Genomic DNA, 27136 nt, shown 5'->3' on the forward strand with positions numbered 1-27136 from the left:
TGAGCACATTGGGCAGCTTGCATCCGTAGAGAGTCTTAGACCAACTCTCCAGACATTTGTACACAAGCTGTTATGAACCATTCTCCATAGAAAACAACGGACTCGTTCCGGTCCATTCCAATTCCACACCACAGGAAATAAAGGGTTCTGTCTCGAGACGTTATGGGTTCGAAGAGAAGCATACGCGGATTTAATGGTAAATTTGCTATCTCTTGAACCTCCCCACACAATGCAGTCTGCCTCGTTTTCGCCATTTGGGGGAGCCATTCCCAATATTTCAAAAACCACATCTTGGGGCATATATTGTTGAATCCTCTCGATTTCCCAGTTCCCATCTGCACTTATATAGTCAGCCACCACCTTTTGTCTCTCATCACTTGGTAAACTTGGATCTACATTGTTAACCAAAAGTCCAAAACAGTGCGAGATGGTAGCCACTTATCACTCCAAAACTTCACCGTCTTTCCGTCCCCAACATTCCATGTTAACATGGGAAGAACCTTCCCCTATGCATGACAAATACCCCTCCATATGTTCAAAGCCACCTTTTTACAAACTATCTTTGAAATTATCCCATCACCACAACCATATTTTGACCTAAGAATTTGCACCATAAAGTCTCTGGTTGAGAGCAAATACCCCTCCTTCTTTCTTCTCTTTGCAGACAGTTGACCAATCTAGTGCATGAATTCGACGATGATCCATGGTGTGTCCCCAAAGGAAAGATCTGCATGACCTATCAAGCTCATCACAAAGTTGCCTTGGGAAGAAAATTGTCTGCATAGAGTAAGATGGAATGGCAGCTAATACTGATCTAGTGAGGGTAAGGAGGCCAGCGAATGAAAGCTTCTTGACTTTCCACTGATTTAATCTTCTGTTCACGTGCTCCATTACTAAGTTGAGTGTCCTTTTGCTAACCCGTGTATGATGCAATTGGACCCCAAGGTATTTGCCTAGATTGTCTGTTGTTGAAAACCAAGTGTATCACTAATTTCATTTTTGACAACCCATCCAACATTCTTGGAGAAGTGGACTCGTGTCTTATCATGGCTGACTTTCATACCTGAGCTTGTGCAGAATAGGTCAAGGAGCGGGGCCTTTTTTTGAGTGCTTGATAGGTTTCCATAAGTCATGTGTCACAGCAATCTCAATTAAATGAAATAATCGCTCCAAACATAAGACAAATATATATGGAGATAGCGGATCACCTTGGCGGATTCCTCGAGAGGGTTTGAAAGTCTCTAAAGCTTCTCCATTCCATAAAACCTGCATTGAGGAAGTTGAATAACACTGATGCACCAGTTCAATGAACGAAGTAGGAAAACCAATGTCATTTAATGTGTCTTTAATGAAGGACCAACTTAGCCTATCATAGGCTTTCTCTAGGTTTATTTTGATGGCCATCCAACCTTTCTTCCCAGAGCGAATTCGCATGGAATGTATTACTTCCTAAGTTAAAATGATATTATCTATCGTCTATCTGTTAGGGACGAAGCTACATTGAGTTGGTCCTACGAAACTCTCCATCACTCTTCTTAGTCTAGTAGCCAACATCTTGGTCAACACTTTGTAAGACACGTTACATAAGCTAACCAGTCTCATCTGTTTTAGTGAGGTTACAATCTCTGCTTTGGGAATTAGAGTAAGAAAGGTATGGTTTATCTCAGCTACCTTACTAGGGTCTTCTTGAATATCATGGATTAAATTGCATAACGAAGGTCCAACAATTTCCCATTGTGATTGATAGAAAATCGCCTAGAAACCATTAGGGCCAGGTGCCTTGAGGCTACCTATCCGCTTCACAGCATCAAGAATTTCTTGGTTGGAAAATGGCACCTTAAGAACTATTGGTCGTGATTGGAAAGTTGAGGGTATGACTTTGATAAACAGAACTTCTCAACCTCACCATCGGTAGCAAATAGGTTCTTATAGAAATTTGTAGCCATATTTTCTAAGTCAGACTTACCATCTATCCAGTCTCCATTCTCGTTTTGTAGCTTGAGCACTATGTTCTTTCGCCTTCTAATTACAGTTATCCCATGGAAATAGCTAGTGTTACGGTCACCAAAAACAAGCCATTTATAACGCGATTTTTGGAACCAAAGTATTTCCTCTCGAGCAAGAAGATGTTCATATTGAGACCATAATTCTCTAGATAGATTGTCTAGGTAGGGGTTGTTTCGTTGTTTGAGATTTAGTGTAATACCATTTAAACGTTTGAGGTTCTTACGTTTCTCGAAGAATATATTTCCAAATGATGTATGGTTCCATCCCACCAAGTGGGTTTGAATATGTTTCAATTGACTCGACCAATTTTGCATCATGTCCCAATTAGATCGAATTTGGTTTGAGAAATCTGGGTGTGTGAGCCAGGCAGCTTCAAATCGGAAGGGCCTACGACATCTGCTAGCTTGCCAAGAAGTATCAAATTTTAAAAGTAGAGGGCAATGGTCTGACTTCATTGGGTCTAATTTTTACTATTTTTTCAACAATCCCTCTCTCAATTAAAATTTTCAAATACCCATCTCATTTTTTTTTGTTTACATCTTACTTCAACTCTTCAAGCTTATCTCTAACCTATTTGTCATACATACCTCTAATCTCAATATTCCTCCATGAGTATTTGATGGTGACACTTCTTAAACTTACATTGTCATTAACTTCTGGGACACGTTGCTTAATTCCCCTGTCAAGAAAATTTTTGACACAAAAATTTAAATTGTCATTAACTATCTAAACATGTCACTTGACTCATATCGTGCAAAAGAGACTTTTGACGCAAGGATCCACTCGATCCATCATCAGCTTCATCAAGCTTCAATACTTGTCTGACTACTCATTGGATCGATCGCACCATAAGCTCCAATACTGGTATTGAAAATTAATAGATCTAATTCTCACCTTTGCGAATGCAAAATAGGCACTATGAGGAAGGGGACGTTACCTTGTTCGATTTTGAGTTTGTTGAGAGTGGCAAAGACTTTGCAGTAGGGTTAACCCAAAGGTTAAGCCAGTAAAGTCTTCACTTTAGGCTCCCTTTACAAAATTATTTTATATTAATATTTATATAATTTTTCAAGGGCTATTTCTAAAAAAATAAAAGAATATAATTAATTTTTTCAAGGTCCATCTTAAAATATTTTTTATTTTTTATTAAAAATATTATTAATAATTTTGTTTTAAAAAAAACTCACTTTAAGATTTATTTTTGGCTGAATAACATTGTTGGGTCAGCTTTGCTTTGCGGGTGGTGAGTTCGACAACATCATAAATTTAAATTATGATATATGTTAATTTGAATTAATGTAATAAAGTATTAAATAATTTTCAAACTTTGTAAAATATTGTACACTTAATTTATATATTAAGAATTTCTACTTTAACTGCTGAATCATTTAAATTAAATATAAAACATAAATTATTGAGTGAAGTAAATATACTAAGACATGAAATAAGTTCTTCCCTTGAGACTTTTTAATACATAGGTCAAATCTGTAAATTTAAAAATTATATGATCGATACATCATTATATAGATTTAAATCAATATATAAAATATTTTTATAATTATCTATTAATTTAAATTAATAAAATAAAATATCAAATATTTTTTTAATTTATAAAAAATTTATAAATTTAATCTATGCATTAAAAACTCTTAATTTAATAATTAAATTGTTAAATTTAATTTATAATTTAATTCTTAGAATAAGTGGATTCCTTCTATCTCTATGTGTATATATGTTTGTATATATTTAACCAGTAAATTTTAAAGTTAAAATAACATCAAATATAAATATTTAAATAATTATATAATATTATTTAAAATATCAAAATAATATTTATATTTGATGTTATTTTAATTTTAAAACTTACGGGATATATATATAGAGACTAAAACAGATCGATATAGCATGTTTATTTTATAGTATCGGCAAAAATATTCATATTTATATATAAAAGCAATTAAAAAAATTCCATAAAAATTGATAATTGAGTCTAATTTTATACGAAATCGTGTTTTATTTTGCTTTAAACTTTTCTATTTAAAAAAAAAAAAAATATTCTTGATGGGAAAGAGATAAAAAAAAAATGGATCGATCTTTATCCATGTCGAATAATTTTTTCAGATAGCTATTAAATTTAGGTTGATAGACGTCGCTAATCCATAAAGTCACCGGGGAGAATTTTCTGGTAGATTCCGAAAATGCATGTGTCAGACTAATATATATGTTAGAAAGAAATATAAAAAAAAGTGAATGACAGAAAAGCAAACACAAAGCGCAGCAAGCATATGCGAGGAAGATCCTTTCCTCCACTTTCCTTTTCACCCACAAAAACCACTAATAAGACCAACATGCTTCCCTTCACTTGAGCACTTGACACCTTCTGTTTTCAAGCGTTTTGGCACTAACTCTCTTCTTTCTCATGCCCCACTTCAATATGAATCCCAAGTTTACCGTTTGCAATCATCAAGGATGGTGCAAAACCAAGGGTGCTCTTCATGTTAGTCCTACTAGTTAGGTCATAGTTGTAAGCCTTAATCTTAAAGGGCAACGAATGATCCTTTGGCAATGTATCCTACTACATATATCATATATATATTCGCCGTTATAATAAGCACTCCCATGCATGTAAGCCATCTTGCTAATTAGTTCCCTTTTGTTTTTGTTTTTTTTTTGTTTTTTTGTTTTTTGCTTTCATGTTCCTCCTAAATGGATAATATTTCTAAGTAATACATGTTGTTTTTAGCATATTAATGGGTTACCATTAATGTTGACAAGTTCTACATGTTAAACTGTGCGGCGTAGACGTCCTTCCATTATTGTTCTCAAATCGTTATGATTGAAGTTCTTTTCTGTTTTCTTTTGCATAGTGTTTTATTTTGCATTAATTAATATTCGATTATGAAATAAATGTCTCTATTGGCTTGAGAAACAAGTTAAACAAATGATGAATTAAATATATGATGTTAATTAAAGTATTATATATATATATATATGAAGAGAGTTCAAATGATACTGATGTAATTTTTATTAAGTATTACATCATTTAATAACTTTATATTAAATATGAATTTTATAAATCTAACTGTTAAATTGAAAGTTTATATCTCTTAGATTATATGTATAAAATTTTATATTAATTCAAGATGATTTGATACTTCATTCTTATAAAACAAAATTGACGTAATATATTCACTTCAAAATATACTAAAATATAAACATTTTGATTACCTTCAAGTTGTTATTTAATTTTAACAAAATTTGATATATACATATAAAATGATATGAACTTTCAACCAAACGATTAAATTTACAAAATTTACAATTTATATAAAGTTATTAAGTAATATAATATTTAGTAAAAATTACACCGGTATCGTTTGAACCTTGATCTCTATATATATGTTGTCACCATGTTACCATTCAAAGCTAGCAATTTTTTTTAACGTGTAGTCTATTATTTCAATTCAATTAATTTAATACAAGAAGTGCACGCTAGGTTAAAAAGCGAAAGTTGATTGGTAGATCGAGATTTATTGGAAGAATATGGGGAACCTTGTAGATTTTGTTACTTAACAAGCGTTCAAGTTTAAAAAAATGATAGATTTTATTCACACCCAATTCTGAAATGTGTGTAAAAAAATTAACTTATTTTATTCAATAATTTATATTTTATATTAAATTTTAATAAATTAATTATTAAATTAAAAGTTATTAATATAAATTAAGACTATAAATTTTTAATAAATTTAAAAATATATAATATTTTGTTATATTTATTTAAATTTATGTATAAAATATTTTTATAATTATACGTCAATTTGAATTAACAAAATAAAGTATTAAATAATTTTTAAGTTTTTTACAAAATTGTAGACATGATTTATATATTAAAAGTTTTTAATTTAATGATTGGATCATTGAAATTTGATGTAAAACATGAGTTATTAACTTGAAGTAATTAGATCTTTAAGGGGTATGGAGGTTAGGGTATGTAGGGAACAACTTAAATGAACATTTACTAATATGAAAATAAGAAAATAACTAATAACAATCCTTAAATTAAAATAAATGACTTAGATAAAAAGATTATTATAAATAAAGTTGTCATATATTATCACATCAATGTCACAACATCATTGTTGTTGTAACTGTAAGTTCTATGATTTTCTAATACATCAATTATAAAAAATTAAAGGATCTTCGAAATTCATGATACTCACATAATAATAAGAAAGTGTGTACCTTTCTCCATAGAAGAAAACTCATTTGATCTTTAAAGTGCTTTGATCTTCTTGAGAAGAGAACCAAGATTTCACTCCCTTTGACTTTTCTTTCTACTCTCTCTATCTTTCGTGATGGCTAGGGTTTGAGAGAATACTTTCTGTCAGGGATGTGGACCTTGTCTCACATAAGTGGATATTTATAACCCCTAAAGATTGTTATTTCCATCAAATAACAATTATTCTCATAAATGCTCCATTAAACCCATTTATGATTTAGTCTTTAATTATTTAATTATTTATCTATTAGTCCCTTTATATATCACATATTTCCCACATGAGACATAATTATCTTACATTCTCCCACTTGACTCATGTGACATTTCTCACAATGGACAAATAAATAAATTAATTAAATTAACATAATGTGCATTAAACAGGTTAAATCATTTTATACATTGGGTTCATCATAATTTCATATTTAAAAATATGAACTAATTTGAGTCATGGCGGTTGTACATCAGTTTAATCGACATAATCCCTTCCATGTACTATAAATAAGTCTTCTTCTTAATATGATCATTAATAAGGAGCACATACTTGGTCCAACTTTATATCTTTATTCAAGATGACACCTGTTTACATTACTCTAACACAAATATGCACAAAACCATAGAAAACAGGTACTCAGAAACATATCATTGATGAGCTCAAAGTGTCAATCACTTAATATAAAATAAACATGATACTCAACAATCATTAGTAACAATAATGCCCATATTTTTAACATGCTCAATAAATGTTTTGGGCGGTAATCTCTTTGTTAAAGGATCAACTATCATAAGATTTGTGCTAATATGTTCTATTGACACTCTTTGTTTCTGAACTTCCTCCTTCACGGCAAAGTACTTTAATTCCATATGCTTAGCACCCTTAGAGTACTTTTCGTTCTTAGAAAAAAATATTGCTGCAGAATTATCACAATACATTTTCAACGGCTTAGCAATACTGTCGACAATTCCAAGCCCTGAAATAAAGTTCCGCAACCAATTAGCCTGAATTGTAGCCTCAAAACATGCTACAAATTCAGCTTCCATAGTCGATGAAGCAACAACTGTTTGTTTTACACTTTTCCATGATATTGCTCCTCCAGCTAAAATAAATACATAGCCAATAGTGAATTTTCTTGAATCCACACATCCAGCAAAATCAGAGTCTGAATATCCAATCACCTCAAGGTGATTAGACCTCCTATATGTAAGCATGTGGCACTTTGTTCCCTATAAGTATCTCAGAACTTTCTTTGCAGCTTTCCAATGTTCCATTCCCGGATTACTTTGATATCTTCTTAACATTCCAGCTGCAAAGCTTATATCTGGTCGAGTACAGATCTGAGCATACATGATATTCCCAACAACTGATGCATACGGAATTGCTTCCATTTGTTTTCGTTCCAAGTCATTTTTAGGACATTGAGTGAGACTAAACTTATCTCCTTTCTGAATTGGAATGGGCGATGCTGAGCACTTTTCCATCCTGAATCTCTCTAGTACTTTATTGATATATGCTTTCTGAGACAAGCCTAACAGTCCTTGTGATCTATCTCGAAATATTTTTATTCCTATCACATAGCTTGCCTCGCCCATATCTTTCATTTCAAAGTTACTAGAGAGAAACTTCTTAGTCTCATGAAGAAGACCAAGATCATTAGTTGCAAGCAAGATGTCATCAACATACAGAATTAAAAAATATAACTTTACTCCCATTGACCTTCAAATATATGCATCGATCAACAATGTTTTCTTTAAATCCAAAGGAAACAATGGTATCATTAAACTTTAAATACCATTGGCGGGAAGCTTGCTTAAGTCCATATATTGATTTCTTTAATTTGCACACCATGTGTTCCTTTCCTTCAACTGTGAACCCCATTGGTTGGTCCATGTAAACATTCTCCTCCAAATTTCCATTTAGAAAGGCGGTTTTCACATCTATTTGATGTAGCTCCAAGTCATAATGGGCTACTAATACCATGATAATTCTGAAGGAATCCTTTCGTGAGACGGGTGAAAAAGTCTCTTTGTAATCAATGCCATTTTTTTGAGTAAAACCCTTAGCAACAAGTCTAGCCTTGTACCTTTCAAGGTTGCCATCAGAGTCACGTTTAGTCTTAAAGACCCACTTACAACCAACTCTCTTGCAACCTTCTGACAATTCTACAAGGTCCCAAACATCATTTTGTTCCATGGATTTTAATTCTTCTTTCATGGCATTTAACCACTTTTCAGAATTATCACAACTTACAGCTTGTGAAAACGAAACTGGATCATTCTCATTAATACTTGAGTCAGTTTCTAACTCATGTAGATATACCATATAGTCATTTGAAATAGTTGGTCTTTTTTCTCTTTGTGACCTTCTTAATGTTATTTCTTGTGGTTGTTCTACAATAGGTTCATTATGAATCATGGGTTCATTATTGTGTTGCTCTTCTTCATTGTTGTTTGACACAACAATTAGAGGAACACTTACTTTATTGCCAGAGGCATAAGTCAAAGGAACTTGCATTCTAACTTCTTTGACTTCCACTTTCTGTGGAATTGTACTCCAACTAACTTCACCATTTTCAATGAACCTTGCATTTCCAATTTCAACAATTCTCATATTATGATTAGGACAATAAAACATATACTCCTTTGATTTTTCTGGATAACCAATGAAATATTCATTGATTGTTCTTGCATCCAATTTCTTTTCTTGTGCATTATAAATCCTTATTTCTGCCTAACAACCCTAAACATGTATGTGCCTTAAACTAGGTGTCCTACCAGTCCACAATTCAAAAGGTGTCTTTGAAACTGCCTTACTAGGAACCCTGTTTAACAAATACATGGCAGTTTTCAAGGCATACATCCACAAATATATGGGTAAAGTTGAATACTTAACATACTCCTAACCATATCCATTAATGTTCTATTACGCCTTTCTGATACACCATTTTGTTGTGGTGTACCTGACATTGTATATTGAGCACAAATGTCACGTTTCTGAAGAAGTTTAGCAAATGGACCTGGGTGTTGCCCAGTTTCATTATATCTTTCATAATACTCACCACCTCTATTAGATCTTACAACTTTCACCTTTTTGTCTAATTTCCTTTCTACTTCATTCAAGTAAATTTCTAAGGCATCGACTGCTTGAGATTTCTCATGCAATAGATAAACATAACCATAACGTGAATAGTCATCTATAAAGGTAATGGAGTATTTTTCCTTTCCGAAAGAATTGACATCAAAAGGACCACATATATCGGTATGCACAATCTCAAGAAGCTGAGTGCTTCTTGTAGCTCCTTTTCTTTGTATGTTTTGTTTGTTTTCCTTTAATACAATTCACACAAATATTTAGATCCGTAAAATCTAGATTTGAAAGAATTTCATTTTTTTATTAATCTTTCCATTCTTTCTCTAGAAATGTGACCTAAACGTTTATGCCACAAGAAAGCAGAACATTCCCAAGGAAGTTCTCATTAAAGTTCTCATTCATAGTCATTCTAAAAGACTTAAGTCTTGCTGCAATATTTGTCATCTCAATGACATGCTCATACATAGTACATGAACCATCAAACTTCATGGTGGTTAATGCACTCATTAGTGTCTCAGCAAAAGACTTATCAGTTGTTTGAGAGCACTCTCCCATAAATGCCATAAATCTTTAGCACTTTCAGTTTTGGGAAGAATTGTCTTAATACTGTCAGCAACAGTCATTCTCATGAACATTAGGCAAAATCTGTTAGACTTTTCCCAAACTTTATAATAGGCTTTCTCTTCATTGCTACTAGAATCAATAATAGCAGCACGTTTCTCTTCCAATATAGCAAGGTCTAAATCCAATACACCGAGGTGAAATTAGACTTGCTCATTCCAGTCAAAGAAGTTAAGCCTATTAAAATTGGAACAGACGCTATAAGAGAATTCAGTGAATTAGGAACAAATACTTTATAATAAAATTTCACATGAGTGTTTTGAGACATAAAGCACATGCTACCCATATAATATATACAAACATCAATCAATAGTATATTGATGCTCTCCTTTGGGTGATACATCAACACACAACATACAAACATAATGATGCTAATAAATTTAATCATCATTTTGCAACTAAACATGCACCAATTAAAATTATCTAATACCTTTGGGTATATAAATAATTTAATAGCACATATAAGTCACACACAATTATATTCATTAATTGTGAGAACAACTAATCAACCTTTGGGCGATACATAAATGTCTTATAATAATGAATTTCAATATACCCATAAACAAACAATTATTTTATTTAGCATTCATTATTCTATGAGTAATTGAATTAAATCACCATTAATTTAGAATTAAATAAATATAAAATATGGCCACTTTGGTGACTAACAAATTCATCATACAATTAATTTCAAGTAAATAAAAACTTTATCAGTCCCAATTTAAAGTCATTCATGAATTTCATAAAAGAAAGTAAAATAAAACTTCATACTTTAGAAATTGAGAACATTGAAATTCTACGTTGAAATACATGAAGGTAACATGCGCAGTCACAAATTCCAAAATTTAATTAAAAGGAAAAATCAATTATTTCCAATTTGAAATATTAATTTCTACGTTGAAATACATAAGGGTAGAATGCGCAGTCACGAATTCCAAAATTTGACTTAAAGGAAAAAAATCAATTCTTTTCAATTTGAAATATTAATTCATGCATTTCAAAAAAGGAAACTTTCTTTCAATCACTCGATTTCATGAAAATAATTCTTTTGCGATTGCCATTAGGATTTCGATAATGTGGGATTTAATATATTGATCATAATTTAAAATTAAGAATTACATTCATGATCCAAAACAAACAACATGCAACGAAAAATTAAACATAATATTACAACAATGACCTTGATAGAATTATTCCACTTCCGGTGGTACTTAAAAGATCAAATATAATATTCGTTTATTTATCTATCCTTTTTCTTTTCACTTTTCATAATATTTTCCCACTTCAGGTGAAGAAAATATTCTTTTATTTTCATTGTCGTACAATTATCTCACTTCGGGGTGAGAAAATATCCTTTTATTTTCATTGTTGCACAATTATCTCACTTCTGGTGAGAAAAATATTCTTTTATTTTTCATTGTTGTATAATTATCTCACTTCCGGTGAGAAAAAAATTGCTTGAAATTTCTTAATTTGACAATGTCTTCTGGATCATTGCAAAATCATTATATATGTATATATATAACATTCATGGAGAATTATACAATTTTACAACACATATCATTCACGGAGAATCATTCAATTTCAAAACCATGCTCTGATACCACATGTAAGTTCTATGATTTTCTAATACATCAATTATAAAAAATTAAAGGATCTTTGAAATTCATGATACTCACATAATAATAAGAAAGTGTGTACCTTTCTCCATAGTAGAAAACTCCTTTGATCCTTAGAGTGCTTTGATCTTCTTGAGAAGAGAACCAAGATTTCACTCCCTTTGACTTTTCTTTTTACTCTCTCTATCTTTCGTGATGGCTAGGGTTTGAGAGAATACTTTCTGTCAGGGATGTGGACCTTGTCTCACATAAGTGGATATTTATAACCCCTAAAGATTGTTATTTCCATCAAATAACAATTATTCTCATAAATGCTCCATTAAACCCATTTATGATTTAGTCTTTAATTATTTAATTATTTATCTATTAGTCCCTTTATATATCACATATTTCCCACATGAGACATAATTATCTTACAGTAACACCAACAACATCAATAATATAGGTGACAACTACAGGAAAGACGATGACAGTGATGATGGTGACTACAGTTATATTAATTGTCACTACTATTATCGCTACCACCACCATTGCTAGTGATGGTGGAAGTGGCAACAATGATGGTGATGTGGTAAAGGTATGGTAAAAGCCAAGGTGATGAAAATAACGAAAATAATGATAGAAAAAATTACGATGATGATAGTACATGATAATTTTATTTGTAATTTTTTAATTTAAATTATTTATTTTAATCTAAGAATTGTTATTAATTAATTATATATATATATATATATATATATATATATATATATATGAATGGTACAAAAAAATATCACAACCCATATGCAAGAAAAAAATTAGTTGCTTTATATTTAAGGTACATAGTAAATTAAATAGAAAATTACCAACCAATAAACCACCCAACTATACTAACACTCAAGCTTAAAACCTTTATCCACTTCTCCCCATCCTACTCATATAAGGCCAATGAAAAATCCAAACTAGTAGGAAACAGAAATATTGTCTTAAAGTACATAAACCCAACCTAAATCTCTTATAGGGTCATACTAGCAACAACCAAAATGAACTAAAACTTCTCCAAATTGTTTAGAATTTCCATAAATTTACTACAAACAAAGCTCTTCTATATTTCCTTAAATCTACCCAAAGAAGCCCATTGAGTACACACTTTCCTTGATACCCTTCTTATACATAGATCAAGTCCAAAAATACCAACATACCACACCAGAAATATGGATGTGCATCCCCTTAAGTAAAATTCTAGAATTATCTCCAACCTCCCCTAATCCTAGAATAATTTGTTGTTGCTCCATATGTCCACCAGTTTCCATCAAACTAAGTGCATACCCTCAACCTTGTGTGTGTATCCAGCTCATATCAAATTTAGTACAAGATTGTTTATTGCACACATCTAAAATCTAGCCAATGAGTGTATACCACCATGCCTTAGCAGTTGAGTCATTATTGTAGTAAAATCCCTAACCTTTAGTTATGTAGTCTCACATGTTAAACATGATGACTGTGGTAGCTGCAAATATGCATGCTCTAATATTAGCAAGCCATTGCACACAATTGAAATTAAAATGGTTATCTAATCTTAACCATGGCCAAGATGTGAAACTAATTAATTTCCTGTTTTAACTTTTGGGGGTCAAAATTGCTACCTTTAAAAGTGCAATTGTTCTTGAGTCCCCATATGTTCCATAGGATGGCACACCAAATCGCCTTCCACCTTCGTTTTTCAAATTTGGATGAAGTGCTATAAGGGACTTGGTTGAAATTTTGGGCTGTTGAAAGTGGTAGAACAATAGAAATAGAGGTTCACCTATAACATTCCTTCCAAATTGTATCTATCTCCATGTACATGAAGAAAATGTGATATGCTAACTCAATCTCTACATTATAAAATTTACATATGTAGTTACCCTCTGGCAAATTAATGTTTCTTCTCCTGCGACTACTCGTGGTTGGCAACCCATTTTGGTATAGCCTCCAAATCAAAATAGTTGCCTTCAGTGGAATTTTCAACCTCCAGATCTATGCAAGCATTGCATCTACCTCTATTCCATACTTAGAGTGGTGTATAGACCTATATGCGAACTTAACTATGAATACCTCTTCAACCCCATCCAACCAGCACCAATTGTCTTGTTTTCCTTTCTCTAAGATAATATTCTACAACTTAGATATATTTCCAACCTAGTTTCTGATGTTTTTCAATAAGTGGTGTTGTTGTTCTAAATTTAAAATAGCCTCGGATGAGATGCAACCAAACACTCTTCTCCCAACCATTACCCAACCAAAACCTTATTTTCTTTCCCTCTCCTACTTTCCACTCAAGCATTTTATCAAACCACCGTGTGTGATTTTGTCCCCCACTTACCACCCTCAGATCTTTCTACCAAATAAAAGCAAATTTTTATTGTCACATATCCCTCGTAAATGTTTTTGCACCCGCCATACTTAGAGTCCAAGATCTTCCCCTAGCGACTTTCCTTTCAATGGAATATACACCACCTCCATTTTCCCAAGAGCAAAACATTAAAGATCTCATCATCTTTCACCCCCAAGCTCCCATGAGATTTTGGACAACAAATGTTTTCTCATCTTATTCACGAGATTTTCCTTCTACCCTTTTCTACCCCTCACAATAAATTTTGCTCCATGTGAACAATTTTCCTCACCATCGATTTTGGCATTTTGAAAAAGAAGATGAAGTATAATGGTACAACAGTTAGGATCGAGTTTATAATGCACACCCTACCAGCCATGCATAGAAATGGTTTTATTTTTCCACTTGGATAGTTTCTTCTTAAATTTAGCTAGGATAGGTTTCCATATCTCTTCCTTCCTTGGATTATCACCAATCAGGATGCCTAGATAGTTGAAAGGTATTGACATTATCTTACAATTTAGCAAATTGGCAACCCTTTTTATAGAACCTTTGTCTCTAACCCAATAACCCCAAATTTGCTTTTGTGAAAGTTTACTTTTGAGCCAGATGCTAGCTCAAAACACCGGAGAACGGACTTAATGATGACCACATTGTCAAGACTAGCTTCTCCAAGAAACACCTTGTCATTGCATATTTGAGGAGGTTGACTTCTACCAACTTATTCCCCACCCATACCCTACATATAAGTGTTTTTCTACTACTTATAAGAGTAACTTTGAGTAAAGTTACTTTACTCAATAACTCATGATATCTATTTAATTTCAATTATCTAGTTGTTGAATTAAAATTTTTTAATGTATAAATTAAGTTTACAAATTAATTTTAAAAAATTTGAATTGATAAAACCAAATATCAAATAATTTTTAAGTTTTTATTTAAATTTATAGACTTGATTTATATCATAAGAACTTTTAATTTAACGGTTAAATCGTTTAAATTCAACATATATTATGAGTTATTGAATGTGATAACTCTACCAAAAGATACTAATCATTTGATCTTTCTTTACTGCCATGCCTCCCCCTCCCTCCCCTCTCTTTATATGTATATATATGAATCAATTATATTATTTTAACAAAATAAATTAACTTGGTATATATTTTCTTGTATATATTATACTATTGGTATTTAGTATCTATCATTGAAAATAATAACTAATAGCTCAGTAAAAAAAAAATCATAAACATACACAATCTGGATATTCCCCCAACATACTTTATTTATTTCTGTTTGAACTTCTTTATCTTTTTATGCGTGTATTTTAAAAGTACATCCCAATTTTTTTTTAAAGAAAAAATAACGTTTTGTTTCTTTCGATTTGTGTTAAAACAATATTTTCCATGAAAACCTGTAGGAGCCAAATGATAAGGGTTTGAAATAGTTACGTAAGAACTTATTAATTAATAATTTTTATCTTCATCATCGTGGTTGTAATTTGTTTTTATATTTTTTTTTACTGATACTTAAACTCAGAATTTAATATGATTTATAATATAAGGTTATAACATTGCCAATAGGATTATATAGCATGGGTAAAAAATATATATATAGTTAAAAATGATAGATAAAAAAATAACACCTCTAAAACTATGGATAGAGAATTAATGAGATGTGTTAAGACACCTCTAAAATTATCGGATAGATATTTAATGAGATGTTAAGGATCTTCAAATCAAATATCATTATTTACTTAATAAATAGTCAAAATTCAGTAATATTTAATTTATATCATAACTTTTGAAAAATTAAAATTCAGCATAGATTAAATCTTGAGGTCAGTTATCCCACTCTTTAAGGTGCCTCCAAGCGAGGAGATTAGTCACTGCTATCGGCGGTGAATACTCCAAGGACGACCAAAAAAAAAATTCAGCATAGATATTCATAAATAAAAAAAAATTCATCTCTAATGTCACGAGTAATTTACGTAGGTTTAGGAAAGATTATGGCTTTTGATGAACTATAGTGACCGTGTTACTCGGCCTAAATACGAGATTAGTAAAGAGGTATATGAAATATGAAAGCTGGGAAAGTGGAGATAGCCAAAGTAAAGGACACACGATGAAGGCATTGAAGGGAACAGAAGTTGGGAAATGACTAAACTGATCACTTAATTAATTAACTTTTGTATGGATATACCCGTAATTATCCAACTGACACACTTAACTTTTATACCGCCGGCCCGTTCAATATATGTATTATAGCTTTAGACCACTTAAAAAAAATTCACCATAAAAATAATATATATATATATATATTTATTTAATATATAATTATACATAATTTTAATATTAATTTTAAATAAGATTTAATAATATATTTTACATATCAAAGTAACATATATTTATATTTTTTAATAATATATTAAAAATAATTTTTAGTAATATATATTGTATAAGTGTAAAGTGTGTATCACTATATAACAATTTTTTTATTATGGACTTGGTGTACATAATTGACTACGGTTTAGAATTATACACAAAACGACTTCATTAATTAGCTGTAATAATTAACATGTAATAAGTTTTACACTACGATAAATCCCTGCTGCATGTCTTTAATTAATTTTAGTTAAACAAAACAGGGAAATGGGTTTATATATATATATATATATATATATATATATATATATATATATATATATATATATATATATATATATATATATATATATATATATATAAACCTTAATTAGTAATCTCTACTAAAAACAATTAACTTTTAGTCGGGTGCGTAGGACTAACATGTGCGGTGGCAAACTAAGCTCTCTTCCGAGAGAATGAAATAGTTCAAGTAATTAGGATGCTTTTCTCTCATAAATATATTTTACAACATGGTTTCATTGGAAGTTTACATTTCTTTAATACAATGAACGTGATAATGTGCTTTCACTAGAGAAAATAATCGTGACGACCCTAAAATTATGATACTGGTAAATGACCAAAATCATATTTAAAAGAATAATATTTATTCTTATGTGTTCAATATTAATTAATTAATCTTCATGCACCGGTATTGGACGTCTATATATCAAGTATAAACAGTTAGATATGCGATTAATTTCTCATTTCTTATGGCCAAATAGTTGGTGCAGTGTCTTTAATTCACATAGAAATTAAAGGTAATTAACTTGAACAAGCGCCGGCTAAGCAAACGGCAAAGCTCAAAGAAGAATCTTCATCATTCGCTAGTGTCCCTCAACAAAAGTATGGTCGTCAAAAATTATGAAACAATGATCCAAAAAGAACCTTGGGCTAATGCGTCCCAGCCTGTCTCTCTTTCATTATTACAACCGTACTTTGCCCTCTCTATTTCATTTCATCTAAACGGTTGCACAACCAAAAATGGAAAAACAAAGTCCTTTGTCCACTATTTTCGTGGCTTCCATAGCCCCTCTTGTTATTGTGCTTTTACTTTCATTTCATTCATCATGTGCCTCCCCAACAACAGACTCAGTATATGGAACTTTTGTTGATTGTCTAAGAAACAACATTAACTCTCCCAACATCTCTAACATAGTCTTTGCTCAAACCAACGTTTCCTATGCTTCCATTCTCAGTGCGTACATTCACAACGCCCGGTTCAACACCAGCTCTTCACCAAAACCCTTAATCATAGTCACACCACTGCAAGAATCTCACGTCCAAACAGCTGTAATTTGTGCCAAAAGCATTGACATTCAACTCAAAACCAGAAGCGGTGGCCATGACTTCGAGGGCTTATCGTATACTTCTGATGAACCCTTCATCATGCTTGACATGTTCAACCTCCGCAACATCACAGTGGACGTGCAAAACGAGGTTGCTGTAGTCCAAGTTGGTGCCACACTCGGAGAAGTTTATTATAGGATATGGGAGGAGAGTAATGTTCATGGTTTTCCCGCAGGGGTGTGTCCCACTGTTGGTATCGGTGGTCATTTTAGTGGAGGAGGGTATGGTAACATGATGAGAAAATATGGGTTATCTATTGATCACATCATTGATGCTCAAATTGTTGATGTCAAGGGTAGGATTCTAAACAAGGAATCTATGGGGGAAGAACTTTTTTGGGCTATTAGAGGAGGTGGAGGAGCGAGTTTTGGGGTCATATTATCATACACCATTAAGTTGGTTCCTGTGCCAGAAGTTGTTACTGTTTTTAGGGTTGATAAAACTTTGGAAGAAAATGCCACTGACCTTGTTGTGCAATGGCAACAGGTTGCACCACACACTGATGAGAGGCTTTTCATGAGGCTGCAGTTACATCCTGTGAAATCCAACGTTGGAGAGAGGAACAAAACCGTTAGGGCTGAGGTTACTAGTTTGTTTCTGGGAGGAGTGGATGAGCTTGTGTCACTTTTAGAGAATGAGTTTCCAACTTTGGGTCTAAAGAAGGAGAAATGCATTGAAATGAGTTGGATTGAATCTGCACTTTTTTGGGCTGGTCTTCACCACCCTGATGCTCTTCTTGGCAGAAAACTCAACTCGGCAAAATTCCTCAAAAGAAAATCAGATTACGTGAAGAATCCAATTTCCAAAGATGGGTTAGAATGGATTTGGAAAAAGATGATTGAGTTGGGACAAACAAGTCTTGTTTTCAACCCTTATGGTGGAAGAATGGATGAGATTTCAGCAAATGCTACAGCATTTCCTCACCGAGCAGGAAATCTGTTCAAAATTGAGTATTCTGTGAATTGGGATGAACCGGGAGTCGCTGCAGAGAAGAACTTCACAACACAGATAAGAAGGTTATACAGTTACATGACCCCATTTGTTTCCAAAAATCCAAGGAGTGCTTTTCTGAATTATAGGGACCTTGATATTGGTATTAATAATCACCAAGGTAACAATAGCTACCAAGAAGGGAAGGTTTACGGTATTAAGTACTTCGATAACAACTTCTATAGGTTGGTGAAGATTAAAACTGAGATTGATCCCGAAAACTATTTCAGAAATGTGCAGAGTATCCCAACGCTAAAATTGCGATATAGTTGAACCAGATGGTGAAACGGATTGATGAATTTGAAGGACAGTGAACCAGATGGTGAAACTTATGTACTCTTCAATTCATTGTGCATGTGATTAGAATAAACAAGAGCGAAAATTTCACTCTTTGAAAAACTCTTTGTAATACAATTTTTTTTAATTATTGGTTAAAATTTATTCAAAACAATAAAATTATGAAAGATGTTCGTTAAATAAAAATTGAAGTCCATAATTTGTTTTATAATTTTTAAATGATAAAAATTCTCAATTGATAATAAAAAGTGTGTAAAAAAAAAGTATTTCTTCTATTCCATTTCAATTTAGGACTAGATATACAGTTAATTTGTCTAAAAATTATGTAAAATCTTAATATACTTTTTAATTTTTTGAATTCTCACAAATAAAATAAATATAGAAAAAGAATAAAAAAAATATTAATATCATAAAATAATAATTAAATTGAAATAGATAAAATTTGCTAAACTTTTAAAGATAGAATGAAAGAGTAACTCAAGTGAGAGGACCTGAACTGTAAAGGCAAAAGGAGGGAACCTTAACGCGGTGAGAATGATTGTAAGACAAATCAGTGCACAATAATGAATGGAAGAGAATGTGGCAGAGGAAAAAGGAGGGAACGTTCTGGAAGAGCACAATAATCATGTTGGGAGTAATTTTTTAAATAAAAATATGTAAATTTAAAACAATCTAATGTTATTAATTAATTTTTTAATTTTAAAACAATCCTGTCATCGAAATCGCTAGGTAATTTCGTATGTCTGGTTTAATTAAAACAGGCGGAATTATAAAATTAAATTAAAGATTGTATAAGTTAAAACTCCACTGCAGAACATCACAAATTAAAAAATCAGGAGACAACGTCACGAGAAAATTAAAGACAAAACGACAACACGAAACAAGAGCCCCAAGATGTGGTCAGCATGTGACACAAGCATAGTTCGGATCATTCCACCAAAGAAGAGTACAACTCAAACTTCCATTTCATTTCAATATGAGGATTTAACTGATTTCCCAAGTGCCGCCAACAGAATTTTTTTCTCAAATAATATTTTTTTTTAAAAAAATTACAAAAAAATATTTATTACACATTATTTATCCAAATAGACCTTTTTACTATTCACACACTCAGAATAGGAACCAAATTCTGAGCAGTGTTATTTATTTATTTTTTTTGTTTTGAGCTCAGGAATGTATCAATTTTGTAATTAGAACGGGTCGTTTTTCTTGGAGAACGACCCGTTCTACTTGCATTCCTTAGAGAACGGTCTGTTCTGATTCATTCATCATGTGTATATTTTTTATCTGGAACGGAAACGGCCTGTTCTGAATCCAGTTTTCCTCTTCTTTAGAAATTAAAATGCAAAAAAATAATAATAATAATAATAACACTGCTTAGAATTTAGTTCCCTGAAAATCGAATTCTGAGTTTAAACAGCAAAGAGATCTATTTGGATAAATAATGTGTAATAGATATTTTTTTGGTAATTTTTTTTTAAAAAAAATATTATTTCAGAAAAAAAAAAATCGCCGCCAACACAAGTCAATGTTTTTTTTTCTCTCATTATTATATGATACAAATATAAAGTATTTATGGGCTTTATTAATTAAAGACTAACTTTTGTCGTACAATTTAGTTAATGGTCATTAACTGAATCACTTCTTTTAATTAAAACTTTTTTATGTTAATCCCAATTCCCAAGTCACATGATTCGCGCAAACAGGAGTAAAAAGAAACAAGAAAGAAAAGAACAAATAAAATAAATATATAACCGTACGCAGATACCTAACATGTGTATCCAAACTTTGAAATTGAATGCTATAAAAATCGAATCAATGACCGAAAGGTGTCACGGACCTATAGGAGTATAGGAGTGGAGAACCATTCAGAAGTAATTAATTATATGAAGAAAAAAAGAAAAAAAAGGTAACAACTAAGAAAGCACTGAGCAATATTGTGGTACGTTTAGCTCGGAAGCACAGGGACACTCTGTTCATTCCTGAAAAAGTTTTGAGGATCAACCGCAGTCTTAACCTTGACAAGCCTCTCAAAATTGTGGTTGAAGTACTTGTTTCCATAAACCTCCCCTTCTTGGAAGCTATTCTCACCAAAGCTATTGACCCCAATGTCAAGGTCTCTATAATTCAAGAAGGCGCTTCTGGGACTCTTGGACACAAAAGGAGTCATGTAACTGTACAACCTCTTAGCCTCGTTCGTGAAATTCGTAGCCGCACTAGGAGAAGGATCTTCCCAATTCACAGAGTATTGAATTTTGAACAAGTTCCCCTTACGGTGAGGAAACGGCGTCGCATCGGAAGCAATCTGGCCCATTTTCCCTCCATAGGGGTTAAACACAAGCCCCGTTTTCCCCAACTCGATCATCCTCTTCCATAACCACTCCAACCCGTCTCGTGAAATAGCGTTCTGAACGTAATCAGATTTTCTTTTAAGAAAACCAGCGGAGTTCAGATTCCGATCCAACAGCGTCTCAGGCTTATCACCATTTTTGAGACTCTCGTCATCGTTCCACCAAAGAACGGAATCAATCCAACTCCCCTCAGTACAATTCTCCTTCTTCAACCCAAGGAGAGGAAACTCCTTCTCCAAAATCGACACAACCTCATTAGCCTCTCCGAGGAACAACGCCACAACCGAGGCTCTAATCGTTTTGGTCCCCTTCACAACCTTGGAACTCACCGGCTGCAATAACAGCCTCATGAAAAGCCTCTCGTCGGTGGTCGGCGCCACCTGCTGCCACTGCACGACGAGGTCGGTGGCGGTGACATTCGTTTCCAAAGTCTTCTCAACGCGAAAAACGGTAACCGTTTCGGGCACGGGAACTAGTTTGATAGTGAAAGACACTATGACACCAAAACTGCCTCCTCCACCTCCTCTAATAGCCCAGAAGAGATCCTCCCCCATGGATTTTCTGTTTAGAAGATTTCCTTTGACATCAACCATTTCAGCATCGATGACGTTATCAACAGATAAACCATATTTTCTCAACATGTTACCGTACCCTCCTCCACTGATATGGCCACCCACACCAACAGTGGGACACACCCCAGCAGGGAAGCCATGAACTTTACTCTTCTCCCAGATTCTATAATAAACCTCGCCAAGCGTGGCACCAGTTTGGACCACGGCAACCTCGTTTTCTATGTCGACGGTGATTGCGCGAAGGTTGAACATGTCGAGGATCATGAAGGGTTCTTCGGAGATGTAGGAGATACCCTCGTAATCATGTCCTCCGCTTCGGATTTTGAGTTGAATGTTGACGGTTTTGGCGCATGTTACAGCACCCTGGACGTGCGATTCTGTGAGGGGAGTGACGATGAGTAAGGGTTTCCGCGTGGAGGAGGTGTTGAAACGCGCGTTTCGGATGTAGTTTTGGAGGACGGAGGGGAAACTGGGGTTGGTCTGATCGAAGAGAATGTTGGAGAGTTGGGTTGAGGAGTTTGTGTGTTGCGTGAGGCATTGAAGGAATGTGTCGTAGAGTGACGAAGCTGGTGCTGGTGCTGGTGCTGGTGCCGACAACGAAGTGGAAACAGATAGAAGAAGAAAAACGGCAGAGAGATAAGCCAAACAAGGTTTTGCTTTTGCCATTGTCGGTTGTGAATGTGTGACTTAAAGGAGGGTGAGTGGTGTTTTATATATATACACTTCGAGGAAGCGTTTGGGACGTGTTGTTTGGTCTTGGTCCACTTTTGCGCCTAACGGAACGTGAGAATTGTCATAAACGAGTTTTTCTTTCTTTTGGAGATCAAGTGGGAATCTTCTTCAGATTTGCCTTTTTTTTTTTCTCATCCTCAATTTTATGACTTGTTCACGTTCCTTCACATAAGGAAAAGTAAAACAAGAAAGAAAAAAAAAACACGATGAATTGTGAACCAAATTAAATGAATGAATTCGACAATGTTTGATAAAAGTATTGAATACTAATGTCTAATATATACTGGGCGTTCATTCATTGTGACGGATCATGAGATAGATATCTTTCTACAAAGTCGTTTTGGTTTGTCATTAATGAGTTACAGAAAATTAAGAGCGTTGGTTTACTATATATTTCGAAAGTGCGTTATTGATTATTATGCCCTGAATGAAATTAGAAAATTATGATTGCTTACCTTTCTTTAGGTTGTATATGAATTGAATGATACTGGTGCTGACTTATTTTTGTTGACTTATTGCACACAAGGAAGAAAAAGTACAAGGGATGGTTTTTTTCTGGTACAAGTGCAACCAGTTTCAACCAATAAAATAATGTTAACAGTAATATTATATTATATTTTAAAACATAAAAAATGCTGACTTTTATAAAAGTCTTCGTAGGGTATTCTCGCCATCATCTTCCCTTAATCAACGGGCAGTTTAGTACGAGATGAGTTTCGATGTATACTAGAAGGTGAAAAAATCAATGTGAAGTAACTGTTTGCTTGTGAAAGTGTGCGTTTTTTGTTTTTGTTATTGTTTTAAGATTACATGTCTTTTTTTTACTAGAGAAACAATCTTAATTAGACTGAATTGAGAATCTAATTAACACACGAATTCAACATAAGTAGGTGTATGTTTCCAATCCACCAAATCTCTTCCTTCTCAGACTGGATACTATATTGGAAAGTGATAATCTCGGTTTAAAAAATTGTGAATGGATTTCCAAACACAGCTTAATTTGTAAATTTTACTCTATTAAACTAGAAATATTGAAATATTTATGGAAGTTAATAAAATAGAATTTTGACTTTGCTTCTCTCGTTTATATAAAGATTTGTGTAATTTTTTTCCTTTGCCCTTATTTTCCTATCAATTTCATAATTTTTTTTTATTAAAAGCAAACTTATCTAAACCTCAAATTAATGAAAATATAGTGAAGAATATTTATAATTAACATTTTTAAAATACACACACAATTAATGAGTTTTCTCATTAAATAGTAATAATAACTACAACAATTAATGAGTATAAATAACATATAATTTTATAATTTTACATGATAGTCAAGATAAATGTTTTTGGTAATAAAATTTATTTGTTCTAAGAGTTCTAAATTATATATATATATATATATATATATATATATATATTTTATTATATGACTTAATTAATTTCATTTAAATGGAATCTAAAAATAATATACTACTTCAGTTCTTTTATTATAATAGTCGTTTAAAATTGCTTTACATAAATATAGAATGATTTTAATATTTTTTATTATATCCTTTTTTATCTTTGTTTCATAATAAATACATATTAGTTAACATATGTAAACCAATTAAAAGTTAGCTGATATTTAAGGATATAATATCATAACAATTAATGTTATCTTAAAATTTAAAAATGATAAATAAATATAATCAAAATTTTACTAAAAATCCGAAAATAAAAAGGAATGGAGTATAACGTAAATTGTATTTATTAAATATATTTAGTTATAAGATAATCACAAGATATCAATATTTAGTATTTTTGCAAATTAACTTAAAAAAAATTAAAGGTGTAAAAAAAACTTTAAATAAATAAGTAAATTCTCCTAAATTCATATTTACTTATTTCTATTTGATTTCTTTTATTATTATTATTAATACTTCAGTTCTTTAATATATCCATTTCAAATTCATGAATTTTATTTACAAGAAAGTCAAAGCCTCTCGTATGCAGCAAACTATTTATTAGAGAAACTATAAAATAATGTAAACAAATAAACTTTTAATATTAAATATTTGAAGTTATGTGTAAAAAAAAATTCAAATAGAATTGAAAATGATACAACCTTACCTCACCACTTCATGTCTAAATCAGACATTGAACTCCAATGCATAAGTATTGAACCAGTCGGATTAACAACCTTTGTTAGATTATTTATTCTTTCTTGCTTCTATTAAAACTAAATAAAAAGAATAAAAATGTGTATTTGCAGTCCGTTATTTTAGAAAGAAACGACAAAATGAAAAAACAACAATGTATGTACAATTATTTATGAATATTGCTACATGTTCTAAAAAAAAGCAACCGAATCAGCATCCAAAATTATTATAAGAAAAAAATCATATTTTTTTAATAAATTTATTATAAAATAATTCTTTAATTTAATATTTTATAGTTTGAATTATTCTTTTTAAGAATTTGGAATACGTTTGGGAGGATCGTTTGGAATATCTAAAAAATTTCAATAATAGTTAAAATGAACATATAATTTATTTGTATTATTAAAATCAAATTGTACCTGCAAGGGCTAAGGCCTAGCATGGCCCAATAGCATCTTGTCCAACGAGGCCAAGACCTGAGACATAATGTTGACCGAGCAAGACTTAAATATGGAAACTAAGGTAAGAATCATAAATAAGATGACCAGAAAGATTTGATTTTTATCATGTATTTCCTGTATGCAACCTGATAATTGTGCTTGAAAATATAATTATAAAGTAATTATGGATGATAAAGGATGCGAGAGATTCAATGTTCGTCTTTGTCTTTGAGTTTATACCTTATACTTATCCATGTACACAATATTTGATAGATAAAAAATTTGTGTTTCATCTCTATCCATATGTTATATCCGTCCATAAATTAATCAAGTATTTTAAAATATATATATATATATATAATAATAATAATAATAATAATAATAATAAAACATACACACACAAATTTCATCAAAAAATAATAATTACTAAATTATATTAATTGATTTTCATGTGACAAATTCAAAATAAAATAAGAATTACATAAATCTCACATAAATTTTTTTTCAAAAAAAGCAACAATCACACATAATTAAAATTTGCAAGAATGGAGACGATATGAAATGGATAAGTATATATCTACCATTGAACTAGATTTAATGAATTGGATATTGTTCAAATTAAATATTAGTTATGTCTATACTTATATCTTGTTACACTATATATACACCGTCAAAGTCAATATGAATTCAAGCATTACTTATAGATAGAAATTTATTTATCATCTAAAAAAAAAAGATCGATCACAATCAATTAATATATATTTATTTTTAAAGGTTACTTTTACCTACTACACTATAAATTTAATATATGGATATATTATTAAAAATATAAGTATAAAGATAGTAATATATAATATATATTGTTGAATCTCATTTAAAATCAACACTAAGATTAATTACAAATATATATCAAATAGGTTTATACTTACATATCTTATATATATAATAACATTTTATATATGTTCCTATATATAACATTTCTTGTAATGTAAATAGAACATGAATCAAATGTTATTTTAGGTTGAACTAACTTGACCTATATTTTTTCAAGTTGTCAATTTTTTGCCCAATCTAGCTCATGTTAGGCCATCAAGCCAAATTGACTTAACTAAAAAGAATATGTTAAAAAAATTAAATCTATTTTTTAATAAAAAATAATATTATTATTAATTAATATTATATACTAATTATAGATGAGTAATCACTTAGTCACAATTATATAGTCTTAGATAGTTACAAATGTTCATATATCATAAGTCAAACATATTATACCAAAATAGTAATTAACACATTCTTTGGATTTTCTTATTCAATTAAAAATATTTTATTATGATCGACTTTTGAAGTGTTTCTACAATTAGGTTAAAATTAAGATTTAACATTTTATTTACTATTTAAACTCCTTCAAATTCAACATAACTATATAGAAGAACATGTTTGATAACACACCTAGCAAGTGCATCTCTATAAATTTTAAGATTAATTTTTTACTGCTTTAATAAACTAATTTTATTATACAACATGACTCCAACATTTTGGGAGTTTTTTACTCAAATAATACTATTTAAATTTTTTTTTACCCAAATAACAACTGTGCAAATTTATTTTCCCAACTAACATCATTTACTATTTACGTTCAGAACAGGCCGTTCTGATTTCAGAACGAGCCGTTCAAGTTTAAAAAATAATACATGACGAATGAATCAGAACGGACCATTCCGGATTAAAAATTAGTACATAAAAAATGGAACCAGAATGGGCCATTCTGAATCTAGAACGGGTCATTCTGGCCTATAAATAAATTTTTTTTTATTTTCACTTATCAAATACCAAGACTCAGAAACTACATCAAATAATTAAATTTATTGAATATTAATATTATAAATAT

General features: G+C 31.4%; 3 protein-coding genes across 3 annotated transcripts; 1 reads left to right on the forward strand and 2 right to left on the reverse strand.

Moving 5' to 3' along the window:
• Positions 1-1844: 1844 nt before the first annotated feature.
• On the reverse strand, positions 1845-2462 carry LOC145955852 (uncharacterized). The gene has a single exon (XM_083071126.1). It carries the CDS (start codon positions 2460-2462, stop codon positions 1845-1847), a length of 618 nt encoding a protein of 205 aa, XP_082927252.1.
• Positions 2463-17358: 14896 nt separating this feature from the next.
• LOC109811480 (berberine bridge enzyme-like 21) lies at positions 17359-19190 on the forward strand. The gene has a single exon (XM_020375238.3). It carries the CDS (start codon positions 17369-17371, stop codon positions 18995-18997), a length of 1629 nt encoding a protein of 542 aa, XP_020230827.2. The 5' UTR covers positions 17359-17368; the 3' UTR covers positions 18998-19190.
• A 1557-nt stretch (positions 19191-20747) lies between these two features.
• Positions 20748-22819, reverse strand: LOC109811462 (berberine bridge enzyme-like 21). The gene has a single exon (XM_020375223.3). It carries the CDS (start codon positions 22608-22610, stop codon positions 20970-20972), a length of 1641 nt encoding a protein of 546 aa, XP_020230812.2. The 5' UTR covers positions 22611-22819; the 3' UTR covers positions 20748-20969.
• Positions 22820-27136: the final 4317 nt, after the last annotated feature.

The sequence above is a fragment of the Cajanus cajan genome, chromosome 1, assembly GCF_000230855.2.
Source record: "Cajanus cajan strain Asha chromosome 1, NIPB_CcT2T_4, whole genome shotgun sequence".
NCBI classification, from domain to species: Eukaryota; Viridiplantae; Streptophyta; class Magnoliopsida; order Fabales; family Fabaceae; genus Cajanus; species Cajanus cajan.